The following is a 27303-nucleotide window of genomic DNA, read 5'->3' on the forward strand; positions in this document are numbered from 1 at the left end:
GAATTTTTGGGAAAAATATTTTCTTATAAAAGGATTGGTTTGTGCTTCTGTCGGTGGGGGCCCCAGGCAATTTTCTTTTTTGCCCATAAGATAACTCGCCACTGAGGAGAGGTGATAAAAACAATGATCTTGACAACTAAAATGTATTTTTATTGACCCGAGTACAAGAAAAGACCTGTGTAAATCGGAATTGCAGGGTACCGAATATTTTTCTTGTTTTGCAGGTTTCCGTATTGAACAGGTACTTTTGTAGACAATCGCTCCGTTCCAAAAAATTTTTCCTGTTTAGGCAGGTTTCCGTTATATTCGGGTTCCGTTTCAGACAGATTTTACTGTATTTACAAATAATGAAATTGCAAAACGTAAAAAATTACTTGGGTTTAAGTTCAGAAGGGGTGGAATTTAGGTGTGGTTGGGATTAGGGACACACACACACACACACAGCATTTTTCTGGGGTGTTCATATAACATACGTATATACTGTACATCTTACTCAGGTTTTACTGTAAATATACAGTAAAACCTGCATAAACCGAACTCGCACGTTATTGAATATTTTTCTGATTTGGCAGGTTTAAACAGGTTTTGCTAGAAAATTTACGCAATAAAATGGTAATAAATTACATATTCCTATTAATAATGAAAGCATCGAGATCAGACATATTTGATGATGCAAACTACAAAAAAAAACCTTGTAAAAGAATCTATTTTGTATTATTTGGAAGCGAAATATTGTTAGTAATAATGCATTTTATATCTTTTTAATAAGAAAGAATTAGATAAAACATAATAAAATTAATAAAAAATGAGATATAATTTTGATTCACGACTGTTCTAATTTAATGAATGCACAAGATAAAGAGTTCAACGATCAATGATAATGTAATTTATTATGAAGATAAAGTAACCAAGATACCAAATACCTGAACGGTAAAATACAGTTTTAACTTTCTACTTATTTAAATGAATACACAAGTCACAAGGTTAGTACATTGTATACATACATTTCTTAGAATATAACAAATAATTATGTAGTAAAACCTGTGTAAACCGGACTTATGAGGTACCAAATATATATATTATGTTTAGACAGGTTTTCTTAGTATTCAGGTTCCGTTTTGGACAGGTTTCACTATAGAATTAACTTGAAAATATTAAATATTTTGCATTATAATATAGAAAAAATCTTATAAAAATATATATTTTTTCCGATGAAAAGTAAATTTATTCAAATTATATTTATAGAATTTAAGTGAAAGGATTAATTACATAAAAACTTTCTATAAATACGAACGTTATTTGATGGAAAAGTTTTAATTAAATTTAATTGGTTAAAGATACAGAAATGGATAACAATAAAGGCGGAACTCCGCCCATTTCTACTTTGTTTAAATCAATTGTCCAATCGGATCCATTATGACTTAATTAAATATGTTTCTCACAATATCTTACGTATATCGCGAAGTCCTGCCTCTATTTATTGGTGATTTTAAATATACTTTTTATCTTATCATCTTCTAATGGTTATTTCATTAATTTATGTTTCGATTTTTGTATAAATTTACTTAATTAAAATTCATTTTGCTATTAAATCTATGAGAAACGATTAAAGAAACCAATGATTATGAACAGAAAACAATGTTTTTCTTTAAAAATTATGCAATTTATAAAGAAAAACACTATAAAAACTCTGTATAAAGTGCATGTTTTTGAACATAATTTTTAAAGAAAAATATTGTTTTCTGTTCATAATTATTAGTTTTTTTAAATGGTTTCTCATAGATTTAATTGCAAAATGAATTTTCATTATTCAAGAATAATTCTGAAAAACTTCCATTATTCAATTATGTGTATAATCATAATTCAAGAAATATTCAGGAATTATTCCCGAATAAAGTATTGTAAAAGAATAATGATATCTTCACGCATATTTTTGCACATTTAATAAGGTAATTAAGTAAATACAGCTTTCGATTTCCAATAAAGTTATAGTAAACAGCAGCAATCATCAACAGTATCAATCCATCATTCTACAAGTAATTACGTATGGAAGAACACGTCACATGAAGATAGAATATATATTTTGGCAAATATTTCCATGTAAAACACGAGGTATTTCATACGAAAACAACATTACAAACGAAGGAATTTCAGAAAGATTAAACTCACGAAGAGGTCAAATGCCGAATTATTTATCCCAAATCTGTAAAGTGAGTACTAATTAATTAATAAAGGACTGGGCGCATTATCTTTATAGAAAGACTGAAACGTCTTAGTATTGGTTAGAACATGTTAATTTATTAAACATGTTGCAGCAAATCATGCAAAGTGAAGAACACTTGCTGCTCTATGTCCATAGCTCCTCAGGAGGAACTAAAACTAAGATTAAGATCAATTTAAAATTATACAATAATAATTGTATACGCGTTAAAAATATATATTTACAATTTTAACGTTTAATTAATAATAAACGATATTTTTGTTAAAAATATATATTTACAATTTTAACGTTTAATTAATAATAAACGATATTTTTGTTATTGTAAAAATTAAAATTCAAATATTTAAAGTGCGATAAAGAAAAAAAAAAAAAGAAGAGCCACTCCCTCGGATAACACGTGGACTAATAAACACGCCAGAAGCAAAGACGTCATCGAACGTCACACGTAAAGTTCAAACTTATTATGTCGTCATCTTTTCCAATATCGTAAACACGTGGCTGACATAGTTTAATCTCTGTTCATAGTCCATTTTTGCCAAAAAATCTCATCAAAAGTAGAGAGATGAAAGATTAAATTCTGTTTAAAGGAACATTACCCATCGGCGGATGATCATTTCGCTGTTTTTCTTCATCACAGATGCTTGTGTGTTACGTATAATTGCATCATGATTGCTGCATTGCTAGTCTGTGTTTCTGTTTATTTGGCCGTAAGGTAAGTGAACTGTTATTTTCGTTTACCTGTTTATCATTATCCTTTAAGCAATATCGAATCGTTGTTCTTAATCAATATTATTTTCTCGTTAAACTCGATTAAATATGAGAAAATCGTAAGTCACTTTAAACGTTATTTACTTTTATCTTAATCACAATTACTTTACGCTTTTAATTTAATTATATTTAAGATGTTTATTAAGTTATAAATTTAATTTAGTTATTAATGTAACAGGGCATAAATCTCTGTAAGTGGAATTTTCAATTTTGTTTATAAATTAATTTTTGTATAGAAATTCTGTTTTAAAAGCTTATAAAACTTTGTAAATTATTTTTTTTTATTATAAAATTATAATAATTATTTTTAAAAATTAGCAAAAAGTATAGAAAAATGTTCATAATAATACAATAATTTTACCTAGATTTACTTATAAACATTCGTAAAGTATATACAGTAAAACCTGTCTAAAACGGAAACCTATCTAAACTGGAAAAACTCTTCAGAAAGAAGCGATTTTTATGTTTTTTTAAAACCTGTTTAAAACGTAAACCTGCCAAACCGGAAAACCTGTGTAAACCGGACTCTCACGTTTTCGGTTTGGCGGGTTTCCGTTTTGAATAGGTTCTTTCTTAACATAGAAAATCGCTTTGTTTCGAAGATTTTTTCCCGGTTTTCTTCTATTCAGGTTTCGTTTTACACAGGTTTAGCTGTAAAAATTTTAATTAGAAAATAAAATAAATGTGATAAATTAGTAAATTATTATTGTAAAAACATAAAATAAACTATCAGGAAACTCAAAAATAAGCACGAAAACCAAAAATAACAAATCCAAAAATAAGCAATAAGTGTAATGGCACCGATATAAATCAATAAGGTGTGAGAACTTTGCAGAAAAATCTGTTCAAGTAGGTAGAAGCCTTATTATCTACTAAAGGCTAAGGTCGAATGATGATGATGTCTTTGAACCCGCTACACACAGACACACACACTCACACACACACACACAGCTACATTCCTCACCCTTTGGCTATAACATCCTTGCTTCGTTTAACTCCCTACAAGCTCTATGCCCTTGTTAATTCCTTCCGCAGTAGAAATATTAAATATTTACGTTACAGGTAAGTTCATTGTGTATTAATTACACTTATTTTATAATAATATATAATTATATAACCTTATAAAATCAACAAAACTTGACAATGCAGTTTACCTTCGTCACGTAACTTAAGTTAGAGGCCTTATACTGTATATAAAAAAAATTATATTTAAATATACAATGGAATAATACACATAATTTATGCTATTTTTAACTAGAAAACACTATGTTTTAAGTGTTATTTTCCTTACTCTCGATGATACAAACTTTTATAGGGATTAAAATTGTATTTATTTCTCTCTCTCTCACTCTCTCTATCTGAATTTGTTTACGACTTTCTTGTTTAGTTTGTCTATATTTAGACTAAATTATATCCTGTATATTTAATTTTAAACTTTAGATATCTGTAAAGGTTCTAAGTTTAAATACATTTACGTAAATTCGCTAGTAAATCGTACTTAAAAGTTGCTTAGATCATATAGGGTATGTACTGATTTTAAAGTGAAATAATTGACAATAAACACGTAGAGTAAAACCTGCTAATGCCATCACCTGCATAAGGTGACCACCTGTGTAAGATGACAATTTTGTGCTGGTCACATTAGCAAGTTTCACTGTTTATAACACGTATAACCTCACTTAAATTATACGACATTAACGTGTCAGGTTTTTTAACTTTAGTTAAAACCTGTGTAAACCGGACTGGCACGGTACAGAATATTTTTCCGGTTTGGCAGGTTTCCGTTTTAAACGAGTTTTGTCGTTTCTTTTATTTAACATTTTATAAATAAATCTTAAAATTGTAAACATCTAAAAACTTGAATTCTAATAGCCGACTTAGACGTCTGATTTCGGGCCTCCGGCAGAGGCCCTCGAAGAGGCCCCAAACTTTCAAATTTTTAAGAAATTTTAATATGAAATTCTTTTTTTTTTTTTTTTGCAAATATTTTGGTGTCCCACTAGTAAATTTTTTCGGAGGCCCCGCAAAACCTCAAGTATACCCTATTGAAATCACCACAAAATGGTGGAATAATAATGGTAGAAAAATAATTAATATAATTATACTTTAAAATTTATTAATAATAATTTTCCTATTTTTGATTGATTTACTTTAAAGATATTTTAATTTTAGGGCATTCGTAGGTGGTTTAAGGTGTATAAATGTAACTTCCTTGTCACGTGTAATGAATAAATTTCATTTTTTGATATACTGAAAATAAAATAAAATACAATAAAATTTATATGAGTTTACATTATTTATGAGAATTTATCGATAGGAAATCAAAGGTAAGTTATAAGAACTTTAATTTAAACATTATACAGTAAAACCTGTCTAAAACGGAACCCGAATAAAAAGGAAACCTGAGTAAATGGTAAAAATTCTTCAAGAAGCAACGATTTCTTGTGTTAAAAAGGAACCTGTTCAAAACGGAAACCTACCAAACCTTAAAAGTATTATGTCCGGTTTAGGCAGGTTTTACTATATATACAGGTTTATATACTCTACTATACTTATGTATATGTTCATATATATTATACATTATTATAAATATGTACTGTATTGGGCTACACATATTTATGTGTTGCCCAATACAGTACAGTAGCGCAATATGCTGTAGGCTATACATATTTATATCTGTTTTTTGCTTATATAAGTGGATAGCTTTGTTTAATTTCTTGAAATAAAGGAAAATTTTGAAAATAAAATAGATAAGGAAGTATTATCAACATATTAAAATACATGCAATTTAATAGCGTATAATACTGTTCTTATATTGTATTTATACATAAATTATATATTATTATATAGGGAGAATGCAAATGTAGGTATACTGTTATTATAAAAGAAGAAGAAACATTTATTTGTATGCATAAATTAAATAAAAAAATAAAAATACAGTAAAACTGGAACCTGTTTAAAACGGAAACCTGCCTAAACAGGAAAAAATATTCGTTACCGTGCCAGTCCGGCATACGCAGGTTTTACTGTATATGTAAATACGTGACTTTGCTTTATTTTTACTACATTAATTTACTCTATAACGAGTAATTTTTAATTTTTAAATTTATTATTATATATTTTAATATATTTATGACACTTTCTTATATATTTTATCTTGATAATTTTATTTAAATATTAATTTTAAATTACATAAATTATTCGCGTATTTTTATTATAAATTATTAACTTCTTAAACAAAATTTATCACATATTTTTGCATTCTTTAGTGAATAAGTTATTTTAAAATATCATTCGTCTGTCAGAATGTCTGTACGTAAACACTTTATCAATTGATTTATCGGTGTTAAGAACTGGTTAGGAACGTAGAAAATCTCCGGACACGTTCTATTTTTATTTTATTTTTTCTTTTATTTAGAAAAAAAAAAAAAAGGAGAAATTCAAGTCGTACAGGGGCCTTAGACCTTACGCGATATAAGGTACAAGTAAATAAGAAGGCCTCATATAAGTATATATAATGTAAAACACACATCACACGTTACTTATTGTATAAGATTTAAGAGCATACCAAGTACAGTCGACCTCCCTATAACACTGTTGATAATTCCGTTTTATATGAATTCCATGTTGTACGAGTCACTTAGATTTTACAAATATGTGTGCCGAGCTGTGAACTGCTCACGTATTTGTAAAATCTAAGTGACTCGTACAACATGGAATTCATATAAAACGGAATTATCAACAGTGTTATAGGGGGTCGACTGTACTGTATTTTGAATACTGGACTTGTCTAGCTTCGATTTAGCGCACCTAAATTGTCACTAAATCGAGTGTGGCGATAAACCGAAATGTCTCAAACGATAAAAGCCCTAGGAAAAAAAATCACTACCTAAAGCTAACTGGCATTAATTAACATAACTTGAAACATATAGAAGGGGCCCAAATTAGAACGTGCAAACCACCCCTGTATAGTGCTACTGGTGTATCAATTAGAGATGTGGATGAAGAGTAAACATGTAATCAGGGAGAGCCCCGGGTGTCTTTTACAAAAGTAAGGGGCCCCTGGGGCCCTCTCTGATTGTGTAATAATGGCTTATACTTGAAAATTCAACAGATTTAAGTATATTTTCTCGATAATTGCGCATATTTCTTCAATACAATAAGATGATTATCTGGAGAAATTCTCGATTCTTTAACAATTCATATTTTTTTTTTTAAACTCCAGATCATAATTTTATTTTCCTTATTTACTTTTCCTCCCCTCCCTCAAGGTCATATTTTAGTTTTCTTCGAATTAATTAACTTGTTTTATTATAATTTTTTCATAAAAATTAAGAGGAAGAAAGAAAAAAAAAAACAGCCTTTAAACTTAATTAATTAACGAAATTTAACGTTTTAAAATTAAGAATCTGTAACTTAATTTAGCTTTAAAATAAACAAAATTAGGATAATTAGGCTGAGATTTACAGTCTGTCTGTATGTCCGTCTTTCGTTGATCTCGAGAACGGATTTACATATATAAAAATAGAGACCGGATATGGAAATCGCATGGGACGGAAGACTCGATTAACCGTTTACGAACTTCCGGTCCAGAACGGAAGTCACGTGAATTTTAAATAAGTTAATGTAANGTTTATATACTCTACTATACTTATGTATATGTTCATATATATTATACATTATTATAAATATGTACTGTATTGGGCTACACATATTTATGTGTTGCCCAATACAGTACAGTAGCGCAATATGCTGTAGGCTATACATATTTATATCTGTTTTTTGCTTATATAAGTGGATAGCTTTGTTTAATTTCTTGAAATAAAGGAAAATTTTGAAAATAAAATAGATAAGGAAGTATTATCAACATATTAAAATACATGCAATTTAATAGCGTATAATACTGTTCTTATATTGTATTTATACATAAATTATATATTATTATATAGGGAGAATGCAAATGTAGGTATACTGTTATTATAAAAGAAGAAGAAACATTTATTTGTATGCATAAATTAAATAAAAAAATAAAAATACAGTAAAACTGGAACCTGTTTAAAACGGAAACCTGCCTAAACAGGAAAAAATATTCGGTACCGTGCCAGTCCGGCATACGCAGGTTTTACTGTATATGTAAATACGTGACTTTGCTTTATTTTTACTACATTAATTTACTCTATAACGAGTAATTTTTAATTTTTAAATTTATTATTANAGGAGAATAATGCTGATCTGCATTAGAATATATGCATTTTATATATAACACTCAATATAAGGTCACAATTTTCTATATTTAACTTGACTCTACTCTGCATACGAAGATTTTATTTATTGTTAGCAATGTTTTAGAGTTAGGAACGTTTGTACAACTAGGATTAAAGTGGATATTTTACTTTGTGTATTCATTATTAAACGTATTAAAAACCAAAATATATTTATATGAACTACGAAAAAGATATAAAATTAATACAAATCAAATATATTTTTTAAAATTGTGATGGAATGTGCATCATAATTGAATAACTGAATGAACAGACGTTTGTGAAAAACTAGCTGCCTATGTCCGTGCTTTTGAGGTTTGATGAAATTGGGTTAGGAGAGGCGTTATAGCTTCATGGGGCCCAGGCAAATTTGAATTAGAGAGTCCCTTGTATTGTATTTACTTCAAACACGTCTTCACGAGGGAATTTTTGGGAAAAATATTTTCTTATAAAAGGATTGGTTTGTGCTTCTGTCGGTGGGGGCCCCAGGCAATTTTCTTTTTTGCCCATAAGATAACTCGCCACTGAGGAGAGGTGATAAAAACAATGATCTTGACAACTAAAATGTATTTTTATTGACCCGAGTACAAGAAAAGACCTGTGTAAATCGGAATTGCAGGGTACCGAATATTTTTCTTGTTTTGCAGGTTTCCGTATTGAACAGGTATTTTTGTAGACAATCGCTCCGTTCCAAAAAATTTTTCCTGTTTAGGCAGGTTTCCGTTTTATTCGGGTTCCGTTTCAGACAGATTTTACTGTATTTACAAATAATGAAATTGCAAAACGTAAAAAATTACTTGGGTTTAAGTTCAGAAGGGGTGGAATTTAGGTGTGGTTGGGATTAGGGACACACACACACACACACAGCATTTTTCTGGGGTGTTCATATAACATACGTATATACTGTACATCTTACGCAGGTTTTACTGTAAATATACAGTAAAACCTCGATATAGTGTCCCCCTAAATAGCGTAGTCGCCCTTATAAACCGTTATTTGCTACTCAGGATAGGATTTTTCTTATATATAAACATCTATATAAACGTTTTTGCGTTGTAAACGGTATTGTTATCGCCAAATCATGTGACTTCCAAGTCCCCCGGCCTCGAACTTCTCGCTATATATCAGAATAAAACTAGAAGACATCCTCTATAAAGGTCTAAAATTCGAAATTACAGTTAAGCCCTCGATTTAGCGCTAATCGTAAATGGATTTTATTCATGAAAGATCAAAATATAAAGATCCTTCAATATCTGTAAATTACTAAATTGCACGATCTCTGAGTTATACACGACACTTGTCACCAAATCACGTGACTTCCAAGGCCCCAAACTCGAACCGAACTACTAATCCATAGTTCTTATTGTTCGAGGTATAGCACTTCAGTTTAACGCTACCTCTACACTCGATTTAACGCCAATTTCAGAGTCCAACAGACGGTGGCGCTAAATCGAAGTGATGAGAATTATATTTTAATAATTCTCCCATAAGAAATGAATTTTATTTATGTTACAAATTACGACATTTAATCACGTAACAACATCCGCATCAACACGTCATATTCTTACGTACAATTTTCCAGTCTAGTGATGATGATGGGCCTATTATATAGCGTTATAACGAGAGTTTAAGTCGTTACGTCTAGAAAATGTAAGCTTATGTAACTTATATCCGTGTTTTATACATTTTTATCTCGATTTAATGCTAAGAAAATCGTGAACAGTAGGTTATTCCTTAATGACTCGTGTATACGAGGGTTACAATTTGGTATGTTCTTAGTATGCTCCATACTTTATGGAGTGAGATATTAGTTAGGGTTCTACACCTATTTAGTAAGGCTATTTAGAAAAGTATATTAGAGAGTATGGCAGTTACGTGTTCTATACCTATTAAGTAGGGCTGTTAGGAGTCTACACCTATGGAGAATCTTAACATATCTAAAGGCCTTAAAGGTCACTATAATTAGTATTTACACATAAAAATCAACTTAATATTTTATTTATTTTATGAAGAAAAATTTTAACTTATTCACACGCTTGTTATCATGTTAAAAAAAAAAGCTGGAAGCATTGTTGCTGGACCTTCTCGGCCTTTGTTCGTTTTCATTCCTGATAATCCCAGATTGGTTCGGTAAACATTAAGGGATTCGGGACCATATCTCCCGAACCAACAATCCGATTTTCCTGAAAATTTCTAGGAACAGTTCTCACCAACATTCAAAAGTCCCTGCAAAATTTCAGAAATTTTCGGCAAAAGGCACAAGAGTTATTAAGCTTCGAAGTGAATGGACAAAATCGTAAGCCATTAGGTTTTATTCGTATAATGAGGCAACGAGAAGGGGGAATATCTTCTGGAAGGAGTTTCAAGGAGAAACTGGCCCCTATTTAGATGTTACTAACGTAAAGAAAATCCGAAAAACCACGTGGCCAGCCCTCTGGCGAGGCAGTGGTTTATCCATTCGATCAATGATGGGCCACCTCTCCAAACACACGACAAAATTCATAAATACAGAAAAATTCCCTAGTTTCCACATTTCTGGACATTTCAAGGTGCCACGAGTCCAAAAATGTAAGTTCTTGGGGGATTATTTTTTTGACCGATCGTCATACTTTCCCTCTGTTACATATAACACCAAGAAAGTAATTAACTTTATTAACAGAAATTAAGGAATGAAAGTATTTTAATTTAACAGGAAAATGTATAATTGGAATGAAAATCTATTTATTATTTTGATATTGTAACTTTAAGGAAAAGTTTCATAATTCTGACCATGAACTAAACTGACTCATACGATTCTGATTTTATTAACTGTAGGGTTGTATTTTTTTCCTTATATTTTACGTTTACATTATTCTACTTCACATTATCGAACAGGTGCTTCATACAATGAATAGTTAAATATTGAGTAAGTTCTATTCATTTTCTTGCGCGTATACAGCTTTTAATGCTTGCCTAGTCGAATATTCTAACTTATTTTTATTTATTTAAAACTATTATATATATAAAATACCCTAATTAATTTATTTATTATTTTAAAAAATATTAAGTTTATATGTTTAAAATTATATCTTTTTTGGTTAAATATATATAAAATCGAAATTCAGGTATCAAATAAGCCTATTTAACGTGTAAATATAAGCTATATCTAACGTATACATATGCACACATTCAATACTTAACGTTATTATTTTCCAATTAGTGATAAAAATAGTGAGATTACTGTCTTTCAGCAACGTTTTTATAAAAGAACAAGAAATGAAAATGTTTTTTTAGAGTTTTTGAATTTTTTTCAAACACGTTAATATTTTTCGATTAATTCAAATTTATGTAAGTATATTATATTATATGATTTTTAGAACATGTCAATCCTTCAAGGATTTCCTCATCAAATCTTTAACCTTCTTACCGAAAAAATCTCACGTGAATATTTTAGATCAATTATACAGATAAGCGAACTTTCTTCAAGGATTTTCCTCATTAAGTCTCTAATTTTCTTCCTTCATTCTTCTTCGTCATCTCTTTTATTATATAGAGCAACATAAGAAATCTACTCCAAAGAGGCTTCTTATTAAACTTTCAACTTTCTTCGTTAATTCTTCAACAGAACTTCATTATACAAAACAATTTCAAATCCTTTTCAATGAGGTTTCTTTGAAGAGGATTTGATGTTGCTCAACCTTCAATCTTTATTCCTTAATTTATTAACAGAACCTCATTATACAGAGCAATTTGAAATCCTGTTCAAAGAAACCTCTTTGAAGAGGATTTGATGTTGCTCAACCTTCATCTTTCTTCCTTAATTCAACAGAACTTAATTATACAAAGTATCATCAAGTCTTCTCTAAACAGGTTTTGCATTAGACTGTCAATCTTTTTTTTTTTTTTGAAACCTTCTTCGTCAGAGCGCCCGTTCTGCTCTTTGAATATAATTTATTATAGAGCGATTTTTTCTTATTTTTGAATGAATTTCTACATATTTTTCTGTTGTAGAAAGATTAAAACATCTTATGCTACGTGTTTTGTATTCTAGTATCGTATTGACCTCAATTGTAAACATCGTCCATCAATATTTGTGGATAAGAGGGTTAAAGGTCGTATCATTGCACTGTTTATCTTGATAAATATATTTTTTATTATTATTAAAATAGCGGGACTTCAAAGGCCCCAAACCCGAACCGACCTACTAACCCATAGTTCTTTTTTTTCGAGGTATAGCACTTCAGTTTAACGCTACCTCTACACTCGATTTAACGCCAATTTCAGAGTCCAACAGACGGTGGCGCTAAATCGAAGTGATGAGAATTATATTTTAATAATTCTCCCATAAGAAATGAATTTTATTTATGTTACAAATTACGACATTTAATCACGTAACAACATCCGCATCAACACGTCATATTCTTACGTACAATTTTCCAGTCTAGTGATGATGATGGGCCTATTATATAGCGTTATAACGAGAGTTTAAGTCGTTACGTCTAGAAAATGTAAGCTTATGTAACTTATATCCGTGTTTTATACATTTTTATCTCGATTTAATGCTAAGAAAATCGTGAACAGTAGGTTATTCCTTAATGACTCGTGTATACGAGGGTTACAATTTGGTATGTTCTTAGTATGCTCCATACTTTATGGAGTGAGATATTAGTTAGGGTTCTACACCTATTTAGTAAGGCTATTTAGAAAAGTATATTAGAGAGTATGGCAGTTACGTGTTCTATACCTATTAAGTAGGGCTGTTAGGAGTCTACACCTATGGAGAATCTTAACATATCTAAAGGCCTTAAAGGTCACTATAATTAGTATTTACACATAAAAATCAACTTAATATTTTATTTATTTTATGAAGAAAAATTTTAACTTATTCACACGCTTGTTATCACGTTAAAAAAAAAAGCTGGCAGCATTGTTGCTGGACCTTCTCGGCCTTTGTTCGTTTTCATTCCTGATAATCCCAGATTGGTTCGGTAAACATTAAGGGATTCGGGACCATATCTCCCGAACCAACAATCCGATTTTCCTGAAAATTTCTAGGAACAGTTCTCACCAACATTCAAAAGTCCCTGCAAAATTTCAGAAATTTTCGGCAAAAGGCACAAGAGTTATTAAGCTTCGAAGTGAATGGACAAAATCGTAAGCCATTAGGTTTTATTCGTATAATGAGGCAACGAGAAGGGGGAATACCTTCCAGAAGGAGTTTCAAGGAGAAACTGGCCCCTATTTAGATGTTACTAACGTAAAGAAAATCCGAAAAACCACGTGGCCAGCCCTCTGGCGAGGCAGTGGTTTATCCATTCGATCAATGATGGGCCACCTCTCCAAACACACGACAACATTCATAAATACAGAAAAATTCCCTAGTTTCCACATTTCTGGACATTTCAAGGTGCCACGAGTCCAAAAATGTAAGTTCTTGGGGGATTATTTTTTTGACCGATCGTCATACTTTCCCTCTGTTACATATAACACCAAGAAAGTAATTAACTTTATTAACAGAAATTAAGGAATGGAAGTATTTTAATTTAACAGGAAAATGTATAATTGGAATGAAAATCTATTTATTATTTTGATATTGTAACTTTAAGGAAAAGTTTCATAATTCTGACCATGAACTAAACTGACTCATACGATTCTGATTTTATTAACTGTAGGGTTGTATTTTTTTCCTTATATTTTACGTTTACATTATTCTACTTCACATTATCGAACAGGTGCTTCATACAATGAATAGTTAAATATTGAGTAAGTTCTATTCATTTTCTTGCGCGTATACAGCTTTTAATGCTTGCCTAGTCGAATATTCTAACTTATTTTTATTTATTTAAAACTATTATATATATAAAATACCCTAATTAATTTATTTATTATTTTAAAAAATATTAAGTTTATATGTTTAAAATTATATCTTTTTTGGTTAAATATATATAAAATCGAAATTCAGGTATCAAATAAGCCTATTTAACGTGTAAATATAAGCTATATCTAACGTATACATATGCACACATTCAATACTTAACGTTATTATTTTCCTATTAGTGATAAAAATAGTGAGATTACTGTCTTTCAGCAACGTTTTTATAAAAGAACAAGAAATGAAAATGTTTTTTTAGAGTTTTTGAATTTTTTTCAAACACGTTAATATTTTTCGATTAATTCAAATTTATGTAAGTATATTATATTATATGATTTTTAGAACATGTCAATCCTTCAAGGATTTCCTCATCAAATCTTTAACCTTCTTACCGAAAAAATCTCACGTGAATATTTTAGATCAATTATACAGATAAGCGAACTTTCTTCAAGGATTTTCCTCATTAAGTCTCTAATTTTCTTCCTTCATTCTTCTTCGTCATCTCTTTTATTATATAGAGCAACATAAGAAATCTACTCTAAAGAGGCTTCTTATTAAACTTTCAACTTTCTTCGTTAATTCTTCAACAGAACTTCATTATACAAAACAATTTCAAATCCTTTTCAATGAGGTTTCTTTGAAGAGGATTTGATGTTGCTCAACCTTCAATCTTTATTCCTTAATTTATTAACAGAACCTCATTATACAGAGCAATTTGAAATCCTGTTCAAAGAAACCTCTTTGAAGAGGATTTGATGTTGCTCAACCTTCATCTTTCTTCCTTAATTCAACAGAACTTAATTATACAAAGTATCATCAAGTCTTCTCTAAACAGGTTTTGCATTAGACTGTCAATCTTTTTTTTTTTTTGAAACCTTCTTCGTCAGAGCNCCTTTTTTTTTTTTTTTTGCATTAAATTCTATATAATTTTTGTTCCAAATAGCTTACCATACTTTTATAATTATTATAATTTTTTTCATTTTAATGTTTGTAATTTTTCTATAAAATATTTCTGCTTAAGAAAAATTATAAATTTCTAACTGGATGTATCTGGTTTATATCCTATCAGTACCATTTTCCCATATGTACAATGACCACCTTAAGAAACAGTTACATTATTGTTCTTTATGGGCTACTTCTTATTAATTTTACTCTAGATAAACAAGTTTAAACACATTTATATTTAAAAATTTCTTTTTAATTTAGAAGAATTCTAAAAAAATAACATTGTTTCCTTGTAATTCTCCTATTTCTGTAGAGTTCTCTTTACTAATTTTTTACCTATACTTTTCTAGCTAACTAACTCCTTCATATCTCTCTACAGAAAAGCAACTTAACCACAAATTTAATAATAATTACTATTACTTCACCTTAAAAAATTACTTTATAACCCAATCAACATATAATTTACATTAGTCAATACAGGCAATAGAGTGAGTCCCATTTACCCTTTAGTGGGTTTACTAGTTTATTAAGTGAATTAAATGCAAAAAATTCTTATTAAATCACTTAAAATAGAGAGAATTTGAAATTAAACAGCTCTAATTCTTCATTGAAAGAATTCATAGCTTTATCTTTAAAAGATATTTCTATACAAAGTTTATAATTAATATAAATTCTTAAAAAATTCATTTGTATATTTTATATTTGTCAAATTAAATCAATATAATTTTATATATTTAAAATATTAATTTTAAATTTAATAAAAACATTTGACATGTATTTAAAATATAAAAATTGATCTATTTTATCAATCCTGAATTTCTAGATTTATATATTTATATGAAGTTTTTTGATATTTTACTCTTTGACACACTTCATTCTATTAAAAATTGTATTTATTATCTAATTTTGTAGCTTATTCTCTTTGAATTTATCAAAATTATTCATATATTTTTACAATCTTTCCTATATTTATGAGTCCATAGCTTAAGGCATAACACTTTTACATATATCATTATTTAATGGAGAGTAATATATTATAGTTTAAAGCCTTGTATGAGGCCATAATCTATAATATTATTCCTTCATTTCTTTTATATATCTATGCACTTATCCATGCTATTATCAAATGGAATAAAATTAAAGAATATTCTACAGATTCTCAAGCAGTAAAAGGTTATAAATCAATGCTTTTAATGTTTAATAATGAAGTTTTTATGTTTATAAATTTATTAAAGTCTTAAAAATATCTTTTCTAGAATTCTATAATTGTCTGTGGGGGGTTTATGATCCGAAAAATAATTATTATTTTATTCCTTCCAAAAATATAAACTATTTATTTATCCACACTATTAATAAACTGTGTAAAATTATAGAAAATTCTAAAAATTCTCAAGCATTAAAACTTTAATGCATGAGAATCCATAGAATTTTTATTTTTCTATACTACTTATTAACAGCATGGATAAATGGCTTAGATCTATGGAAGAAATAAAAAGAATAATAATTATTATTTTTTGGATTATAGTCTATGATTGAGAATGAATTTTAAACTTGAAATAACTCTTTTACAATTCCATAATTATCTTTGATACCATTTAATCCATATATTTCAACATATGACTCATAGAAGACATTATTCTTGATGTTTTCCCATTGTATGGATTGATTTTTCCCCATATATCATAAATTAATTCAATTTTCTATTATAAAATTATTATTTAATTTTTCTACTACCGTCTACGTGCAAATTCCAGTAAAAAAAAAAGAAACTGCTATAAAATATGTTATAAACATTGAAAATTAAGCACAAAAAGATTGCAGACAAATTATTATACATTGTGTTTAGTTCAAGAACGTGCTAAAATATCGTTAACTTCGCTTCGAATGAGTTTAAACATTGCATAACAAATAGTTTTATAGGAGAATGAACCGAAATGCGGCTTAACCGGGTCAATGTAGTTTTGAGAATGACCGAAAATACCATCACGTGATTACTCGCATGGTTGATTTCAGTTGGTTGACCCAATGGTTTGACGGCTTTTTGTTCATTTATTTTCATCAAAAATCACGTTTTTATTTTAGGTTTTGACTATTTGTAGCATTTCCTTGCTTAAAAAAATTCACTCTACGAAATCAAATAGATTTTATTATAAAATAAAACTTAAATAAACGTAAAAAAAATAAATAAATAGGCGCCTGTAAGCGAGCTTTACTGCATGATAGCAAGTAATTTGTATGACTTTGCAAGGAAGATTACCTTGTTCTGTTTTATACCATACAAAATTATATTATTTTAAAAATATATTACTATAATATACGACAGTATCAGTATAAATAATTGATAGCTTATCAAATTGATTTATTTTAATGCAAAAAACAGGGCAATAATCTTGAGAAGATCTGTTGCAATTACAGGAAATTACATCAAATATTAGCATTATAAATTAGTAATTCCCACCTATACAGGTAAGAAAGTCAGTGAACCGTGATATAAAACCGGAAATTCGACCAGAAAGGAGTGAATATTTTGGTTGTAGTCAAAAATATAAAATGTTTATCCTTTTCTGGGATTAAATAAGTTTATCTAGTTTATCTCTAAGTAACAATATACCTTATTCAGTATGTCTTCGACTACTTCCTTTTGCTAAAAACCCCTACTACTAAATTAATTTTACTTTATAAATATATTATTTACAATAGTGGACCTACAGATTAGCCCAACCATCTTAACATTTCTTTACATTCTCAGGCAGCAATGTAAACTTTACAATAGTTAACTGACTTTTGGACAAAACTAGGAATTCTTTTCCTCCCAGCCACTCCCATTGCGGGTCTAGCCAAATTGGAGAGAAAAAAAAAGGTCCTCTTGGTGTTCCAGAGTTTAAAATGGGAGAAACAGTAGTAATTCTGAAAAGTTCATAAAAAATACTTTATTATTATTATTATTATTGTTATCATTGCCCTGAAATTTGATATAGTTTCTTAGCTTACTCTTCCATTAAGCATAATAAATTTTAGAATTTAAATAAATAATTTATTATTCATTTTGTAATTACTAATAAAGCGTAACATTCCATAGAAATGAGCAAAAGTACTGTACTTCTGGAATAAGGTAATTTCTTCCTTTTAACAAGTCTTTAACCTTTTTGCTTGCGTGTGTATTCAGCACAAAATCTAATACTGAACAGTTTCTATAAATTACTCTCTCCCTATATATCTTTAAAATAATAAAATAGTTGCAAATAAAACTATAAAAGTTCCATAGAAGTGATAAGAATTAAGAGAAGTAAAGAGATGTGGTAAATTATAATATTCCCTTTTAGATTTTCTAATCACTTTCTATACGTTAAACAGTAGTTTTATCTTCTTATCTCTAAAAATAGTGATTATTTTATCTTTTAGTATCGATTATCAGCAAGTAATTTAATGAATCTTATTTAGACCCATTCTATGAATCTTATATTTAAAGAGAAGGAAACTTCAAATCTCAGTACCATTATTGTAATAAGGAAAGTTCGAACAGAAATTTAAAAATTTAAATTTAAACGTTTCCTTTGTTATATTTATGTCATAAAGCTTTCCTCGAGCCTATATCAAAATAAACACGAGTGAAAGTTTAATGTAAAAGGTCTTTCAAATTTTCAATTGACAAACCATTTCCTGGTTCTTTGTTGTATTTACAGAGAGAGAGAAAAAAATATACATAGAATGAGCGTATTAATTAAATAAATATATTTATGTAAAAAGGAAATTATTATAATTATGTGTTTTTTAAATTTTTTTACGTTAGCATTGTTTATAAAACACTTTGCAAAGTGCCATGCGATCTATAAATGAATCATTATTTTGGTTTAACGTTTCTAAGAAAGAAGCAAACAATTTTTCATAATCTTTTAAAGAAATCTCAGCATGAGATATGAATTGGATTTATGGAACAAGGCAATGCAACACTTGGGAGATCAGCCAAGTGTTGCATTGTGTGTCCGGAAGGAACGTGGATCATTGCAAATGTCCACGTGCCTTCCAGGAGGAATTTCTATAGGAACCTGGTCCTACTTACATATTAGATACGTGAAGAAGACCCGAAAATTCCTCAGACGTAAATCTCCGATCAATTTATCGGCATTAAGTGTTTTTATGCAGTCGGCCAGTGTGGGACCACGAGAAATGACTTAGGAGATTTTTATTGTAAGTTCGTACCGGATTTTTAATTAGTAACGAAAAGTGACGTTTCAGATCGTATTCGAAATCGAATCCCTCATTACACCCAAAGAACGAATGAAAATACAGTAAAATAGATATAATAATAGTTTAGTTATATGAAAGGTTAATATCTTAACATATTCACAAGTTTTATATAGATTTTATATAGTTTTGTTTTATTTAATTTTATTACTAACTGAATAATTAGAATTTAATCCGATAAATTGTTACTAAATAAATAAATAAAGATACAAAACAAAATATTTGACATATTTGTCATGAGGATTTAACCTTAACTGATCCTTAAATGTTGCGTGCTTTGCATCTTCGTGATTGAAGTGAAAGGATCAAATAATGCCATGCTCAAGAACCGCAAATAATCACAATGAAATAAGATTATTGTATAAAAAAAATTGTACAAAATACTAAATTTATAAGAATGTAACCTAAAACGTGATTCACTTTGTTCCTAGTAGAAGAAAACTTATCATAGTACACGTGTTCTGCATTGAGAAATCCTTATTGCTCCATCCGTGGACTATGAAATTTACCAATAGTCATGTAAATAAATGGCATTAACAGTAAAAAATCTATAGCATGTAATTTATTATCCGATTCTCTATACAATATTTTCACTTTTTCATATTTTAATTTACTAAAAGTAAGTAATTTATTAATTTTTTAAATTATTTTTGATAAATTTTATATGATTTATAACATAAAAATTTAAAATTTAGAGTGAGAAGCCGTATTTATTCTCCAATAACAATACTGTTGTATTTGAATTTATTTATTTCTTTTTGGCAAATATATCATGTGTTGCATTAAAATATATATAATCAGTCTGATCAATTCAATCTGAACGTGTATAAATACATAAACTGTACTTAAAGTTCGGCTCGAGTACGGATCGGCAACTTCAATGGATACGTCAGAGCTCTGTTCCTTGGTATCCAGACGCATCTCTCGTGGATTTGGACGACCATGAAGGACTTACAACTCGGGAAAAGCACGCTGTATGTCTATCATGTCCCACGCTGTAAGTAATAACTCGTAAGACGTGCTTACAGCGCGTGACACGATGTGAAAAAAGTTTAAAAATTTATAGTACGACTTCAAGCCTTCCTCTCTGGAGTACCAAGATTCGAGTCCGGATTTGAACTCCCAAAAAATTTTATGAGTCGCTTGAGCCGAGTATGTTGAGTTCCGTCTCTCGCTACCTGGCTGCCTCGTAGTTGAATTGGCCGAACCCATGATGAATACTAAAACAATCTTAATGCCTGCAGCAGTTTAAAAAGTCTAGATATATCGGGTCCGGTTCCTTATAATCTTTTCTGATTGAACTTAAAATAAACAAGTAATAAAAGCTTAGGATATTCTAGATAAAGATTTTTAAAAAATTTATAGAAAGATTATATATTATACATTTTTACACGTGTATCACGCTTCTTATCTGTGTTTTGTTGAATTAATATCATATAAAATAGCTTATCATATCAATTTAAATACAATTGAAAGTATTTTAAAGTACACTCTGATATATTTTTATTCGTTTAAAATATCACTAATGATCCATAGTATTAATTTAGTTTATTGGTTTTTTTTAAACTCTTTTCGCCCTGTGGGCACTAAGAGCACCTTTATAGATTGCCCATTATGAATTCGGCCATGCCCACAATGGTGCGGATGCCCACAATGGTGCGGCCGATTGATGGCGGATGAGACTCTATAAATCTTAACGAACTCCTTCAAAAAATTCCCGTTGTTCTTTTTTTCTCGTCTAGATTCTTTCCCAGTCCCCAAAAGCATTTTATGCCATTTTAACCGCTCAACCATTCGGCCGTCTATTATTGGGTGGAGCCATATTTAATTATATATATTATTATATTTTAAATTAATTACTATGTTCAACCGAAAAGTATTAAAATAAGTTTAAAATATATATTAAATTAAGTAAATAATAGCAATTGATCGAGGAAAATTAATACCTGTTGACGTCATCCGTATTAGGATCGTTTGGAGTGAGTCTAACATTACACGTGGGGAGGATCGGAAATAGGTAATTGGAATGAATGAGTGACCGTGGCATTGAACTTGTGAACTTTAAAAGTAGATTTTAAGATTTATTTATCATTTATTTACTTATTTATTATTAGAGCGAATTCTATATATCATGTATTATAATTACAAAAGGCATACGATAATGTTATATGTTATAATGCTTTATCAAGTGTTATATAATGTATTTGAGAGAGATATTTTGTTTGCTTAGTGCACGTTAAAGTTATAAATTTTATATGATCTTATGTTTATTATATACAAAAGTTACTTATTTCCTCACTAATATATTGTTATATGTAAATATAATACACAAATTCAGATAAAATGGGACTACCTGGACTGCCCAGAATCCCATATACCTGCCCATAATGTAAAATTTGGTAGAAGGGTCACTTATTTATATAGGTATATAGGAGCTAAGAAGCTTAAGGTAACCTCTCTTATGTAATAAACATGAAATCATTGATATAAATTGGAGTTTCCTCTGATAAGGTGGTAAACAAATTAGTTTTATTAATTTTACTTATATTTTTCTAGCTTTCATAGAAGAGTGAGGTCCTATCTCACTTCTTTTGGTCTCTTGTTTATACTAAAAATTTTACTTTCATTAAAACAGGTTGATCTGCACTAATCTGGAAAGTGTATGGTGCCGGATTACCGATGGTTAGTTAGAATACACTTAACCCAACAGCTAACCATCTCGTATTACCTTTAATTAAACTAAATTAGTACAAGTTGGTTAACAAAGAAAAAACAAACATTAAATGCAAATTTTTTGTTAAAGTATTGTACATTTTGTTATTTTGCATCTGGTAATGTCGAGCATGTCCAAATGGTAGTGGCGGGTAGGTGCGGCGGCGACAGGAAATTTGAAATTATGCCAGCCAAAATTAGTGCCGGATTAGTGATGGTCAACCTGTAGTGCTTAATATAATAAATAATAATAATAATGGTCGAAACAAAATATGTCTTATAAATTTAAAATTTAGTTTGCATCTGGTAATGTCGAGCATGTCCAAATGGTAGTGGCGGGTAGGTGCGGCGGCGACAGGAAATTTGAAATTATGCCAGCCAAAATTAGTGCAGGATTAGTGATGGTCAACCTGTAGTGCTTAATATAATAAATAATAATAATAATGGTCGAAACAAAATATGTCTTATAAATTTAAAATTTAGTTATGAAAGTATTTGGATGTCTTAAGTATGTATATATCCAACATCAAGAATTGCCTGTTTAATTTATTAGTATTATTTCTGATATGTTTAATTGTAATTTCCTTTAAGTACATCAACAAATATTAACAAAAATGAATTGCATTTGTTTAATAATATTTTCTTGGAGTATTTTTAATGTTAACGCAAATATATTATTGTGTAGTGGATCAAATTTCATTAAGAATGTTCATTTTTTAACTTTTAAATATAAATATTATTATACTGTATTATAGCTCAGCAAAATATTAATAGAAATTGTTTTTTTTTTTTTTTTTAATGTATTAGTATTTTACATAAAATTGCTGTTAATGATGAGCATTAATATTTGAAAAAATGCTGAGAAAACATGTTTTTGAATATTAAGAATTCTATAAATTGTTTAAGATGTTTTAAAACTATTGTTTCTGTGATAGTAGCTAAATTTTGCTCAAAAATATTTGAGATTATTTTTCTTGAATTTCTAAGGTTGAAATTTCGTTTTTTTTTTTTGGAAAATCTATTTATACAATTAAATTTCATATTCTAAAGATTAATTAAGTGTGTAATTTCTGTAAATATATACAGATAAATAGTTTTATTTTAATTTAAATTTTCTAAATACCTAATCATTTAAGTGAAATTAGTGTAAATGATGGGTTTGTTTTTAATATTTGGTTTCATGTCAGTTTCTATCATATCAAAGAATTATAAATACTGTAATTAAGTACATTCTCTCATTTTAATTCAAATGCCAATTTCTTTTGAACGATTTGCTTTGTTCTTAAAATGTAATAACAAATAAATTACATTTTAAGGAAGAAATGAAACTGTCCTTGAATTTGTAATGACCTTACATTCATAGATACATATAATTTCCCAATAAGATTTCCTATTAATTTTTCTTTTGGAAAGGCTGTTTAAATAAGCTTGTAATCTAGATGAGAAAGTGTTGCAGAAGTTTTCTAATAACTTTTGATTCAGCATAATTTGATAGTTATTTATTGAAAATCATCATTAACGAATTTATGGTAAACTTTTAATTAATATTAAATTATTTTAAATTTATAAATATCGTAAGAATAAAGAAATTTAGCTATTTTATAGTTGGTCTATATTTTTAAAAAATTATTTTGAAATTTTTAACATGTAAACCATTAAACACATTGTCATCTGATGATACTGAAGCTTTTTTTTTTTTTTTTGCAGTGCAGTCATGACTGATGAAAATATCTAATTTAATTCTGTTTAGTTTAAGAAGTTGCTCTGATAAATTTTATTGTAATGAATTGTTTGTCATTCTTATTTAAATTTTAAAAAAATACCTTAAAAGTTTTGAATATATTATAATATTGTAGTTTGAAAGTTTTTGGTTAAGCATATTAATAGTTTCCATGCAATTTACATGAGGTAAAATTCATAATTGTAGGAAATATATATATATATCACTGCCACCCATTTTGCATATAGCTTATTGTTAAAAGGGTAATGAATGTTTTTTTTTTTTTTGTGAATCAGGAATAAACAAATTTGTTTTGAATTTTTTAAAATGTTTAAGTGAATCCATACATTTAAACATATAAAATATGTTTTTATACATCTCTGCATTGTTTTATTAAATAAAATATTTTAAATTTGTTAATAAATTGCCTCACAACAAAATATATTATAGAAATATATATATATATTTTTTATATCATAAATTTATATTAAGATACTAGCAGTATGTTAAAATATATTTTATCTAGTGGATCAGCAAAAATTATTAAAATTAACTTTATTTTGTTTGTACAAATAAAAATAATAGTAATATTTTTGTCATGTTAAGTTGTACTTTTTTGATTAATGGCATAACTTTTGTTTTCGTCATATCCAATTCTGCTAAATACAGCTCATTTACATTCATTTCATATGCAATTCATTTTATTGTTTTATAAAACTTTTTGTTTTTGAAAAATTCATTTAAAATTATTCTAATTTTGTATTATTCTTTCTGTAGATTCCTTCTTACAAAAACTTGAAAATATTTGAGTGCAATTTTTACTGTACAGAATGAATCAAGACAATGTTTTATAACAGTGTTGTCTCCATAACAAACTTCACAAACATTTTCAACCTCCACCGAGATCTGCTTCAGGTGGTGACTAAACGATGTTTCCCCTTGACCGTTGGAACGATGACGCCCAAGATGTAAATAATTGTGCGTATTGTGTTTCACCCCTCTTGATACGCGCAATTATTTACATCTCGGGCGTCATTGTTTCAACGGTCGAGGGGAGATATCGTTTAGTCACCACCTGAAGCAGACCTCAGTGGAGGTTGAAAACGTTCATGAAGTGGATTGTTATTACTCAGCGCAGTGTTAAGTTATTAGAAGTCGTTTTGTGTTAATGTTTTATATTTTAGCAGGTCAATATTTGTCTATTTGTTATGATTAACTGTTGCATTAGAAGAAAATTCTCATTTAAAATAGGTACAGGCAAGAAATACATTTAAATATAGAGGTAAAGTTAAATGAATTCTTTACAATGTGCCATACAGATGAATTAGAGAGACTAGCATAGAGATAAAATTGGCTGAGAAGTGATGGCTAATCATATGCTGATACTTTTTCCTTGGAAAGAATGCTAGTTGGACCTCTGACCCTCATAGACAAGCCTGGATTGAATTTATGAAGCAGCTGGTTTTTATTAGCTGGAATAAAGATACAGTCCTGGCTTATCTGCCCTGTAGTACAATGCTGTTCTAGACCATCAAGTGCTCTATGTTCTGATAGCTTAATTTATTAGAGCGTTTGCTATACAGTATTACTGAATCATTCACATCCACCTGTAAGAAAATGTATTATATAAACCTTACATTTTTCCTTTCACTAGATATGGGGTTTGTATTTTGAATGTTGTTTGTTTATATTCACAGCATCAATCATGTAGTTAATATATGAATCATTCAGTTTTTTTTGGCAACATATAGTTTATAAATTTTTATTTTCAGTATATATCATTATTGTTTAGGAATTAATTTTATGTAACGTAGAAATAGTTTAATAATTCAAATTTTCCAGTAATATATGGAAAATAGCTTACATCAAAAATAATCTAAGCTGGAACTTCTCCAGTAGACAGTAAGACCAACAGACACAGCATAAGAAGACACTATGGTGCATCTGATCTTTTCTTATACTGAAAATAGCTTATATTTAACTCGCATAAAATTCCTAAGGATTTGTAAACAAATGATTCCACACTGCATTCACCCTTTTAATATCATATCTGTTACAGAAACATGAAGACATGTAGATCAAAAGAAAATTAAACTTTGTTTCTATTTTATGTATATACTTTATTTTGGTATGCATTTTTGAGCAACCTAATTAGCCATTACATAAGATAAATCATGGAAGATTGGACATCTATAAGTAATAATTAACATTATAACTTACTATAATATTAAAAGGCTGACTTAAAACTGTAATACATATAATACTTGAACAATCAGACAAGAAGCAGTTCCAAACAGATAGGAAACAGTGTGGAAATGCAAATTTAACTTATAGTTAATTATATAAATGATGTGAATTTGTTATTTTTAAGTAATAAAATTGTAGAAGTTAGAAATTTAAAATTATTATACTGTAAAACAGCTTTTAAAACTATTTCATGATTATTTTCAATAATAATAGTGTATAAAGAAGAAAATCTTAAATTGCATTTTATTTATTGAAATATATTTTTGTGGTGGTAAAAAATTAAAGTAGATTGATATTTATACTTATAAAAAAAAATGACATTTTTATCAGGATTTACCAAGATTTTGACATCTTGTTATGTATTCTAATTTAATTTTTTAAAGTCTTTATAAAGTATCAATCTCTCGAGAATATCAGCTTTTAGTTTTGAATGTAAATTTTGTTATAAAATATTCATAATTTAATAAATGTATCTTGTAAAAGTCAGATTTTTCATGTCAGATAATTGAATTTTTTTTTTTTCATTTTTTAAATGATAAAAGAAGATTAATATAAAATAAACTGAAGTTGTTTCACATTAAATTTTTTCTAAAGAGAATTCATAAGGGGCCGTCCATAAATTACGTAAGGTGTTTTGGGGTGGGTGGGGGTAAAGGATTTCTTACTATTTCTTACTCAGGGGTAGGGGGTAATAGATCTCGTCTTACGTAATATTCTTATTTTTATTTTTTGATCTCGTTGAGTGGTGGCGTTTTGAATTTGGCTTCAATTTGGCGGTTTCTATTAAGAACGCTGGTTGTCTCGTGTGACGTGATAGAGTAATAACGCTAGCAGATTTACGCTCTACACATTTTCTGTCATGGGAGAAAGGCCGTGTGGTGGTTTCTCTCTCTTGTTTTTTATTAGAATAAGTGCACCATTCCTTTGGGTTGTATAACACTAAGAATACATAAACCAAAATGCATAATACAAAGTAAGCATAAAATTAGTATTCGGCTTTCAGTGAAAACTAAAATGTAAAACCAGAAATTATAAATAGTCTTTTCTTTCATATTTTTTAACATCATTGTAAAAAGCATGAAATAGTGGTTTCTGAACAAGCTTATCGAGTGGACGTGGCCACCCGAAACCAAGCGTAAAAATTTCTAATCTCAGAATAAGTGTATGTTGATCGTAAATTGGACAATGATAGATCATATAGTCGACGGTGTCTAGGTTTTCTGTACACAAAAGCAAGGAGCAGTTTCTGCCCGGTTATACATCGCTTGGTAGCTTCTAAAATTACCATGCTCAGTAAGTAGTTGAGCAGTAGCAAACGTTAAATCTCTAAGTA

The 27303-nt window shown here is 28.7% G+C and overlaps 1 protein-coding gene across 5 annotated transcripts in view; it reads left to right on the top strand.

Annotated features, from left to right (window-relative positions):
* The first annotated feature begins 2702 nt into the window (after positions 1 to 2702).
* The window catches only part of LOC111622874 (glycerol-3-phosphate acyltransferase 1, mitochondrial-like), a 50620-nt gene continuing 26019 nt past the window's right edge, over positions 2703 to 27303 (top strand). Inside the window, exon 1 of one of the 5 annotated variants that reach the window (XM_023365310.1) lies at positions 2703 to 2933. In XM_023365310.1, the coding sequence (XP_023221078.1) occupies positions 2887 to 2933 (47 nt within the window). In that variant the 5' untranslated portion in view covers positions 2703 to 2886. The other 4 variants (XM_023365309.1, XM_023365313.1, XM_023365311.1 and 1 more) reach the window with 4 other exon arrangements.

The sequence above is a fragment of the Centruroides sculpturatus genome, unplaced genomic scaffold (assembly GCF_000671375.1).
Source record: "Centruroides sculpturatus isolate CEXI.00-Female unplaced genomic scaffold, Cexi_2.0 scaffold290, whole genome shotgun sequence".
NCBI lineage: Eukaryota > Metazoa > Arthropoda > Arachnida > Scorpiones > Buthidae > Centruroides > Centruroides sculpturatus.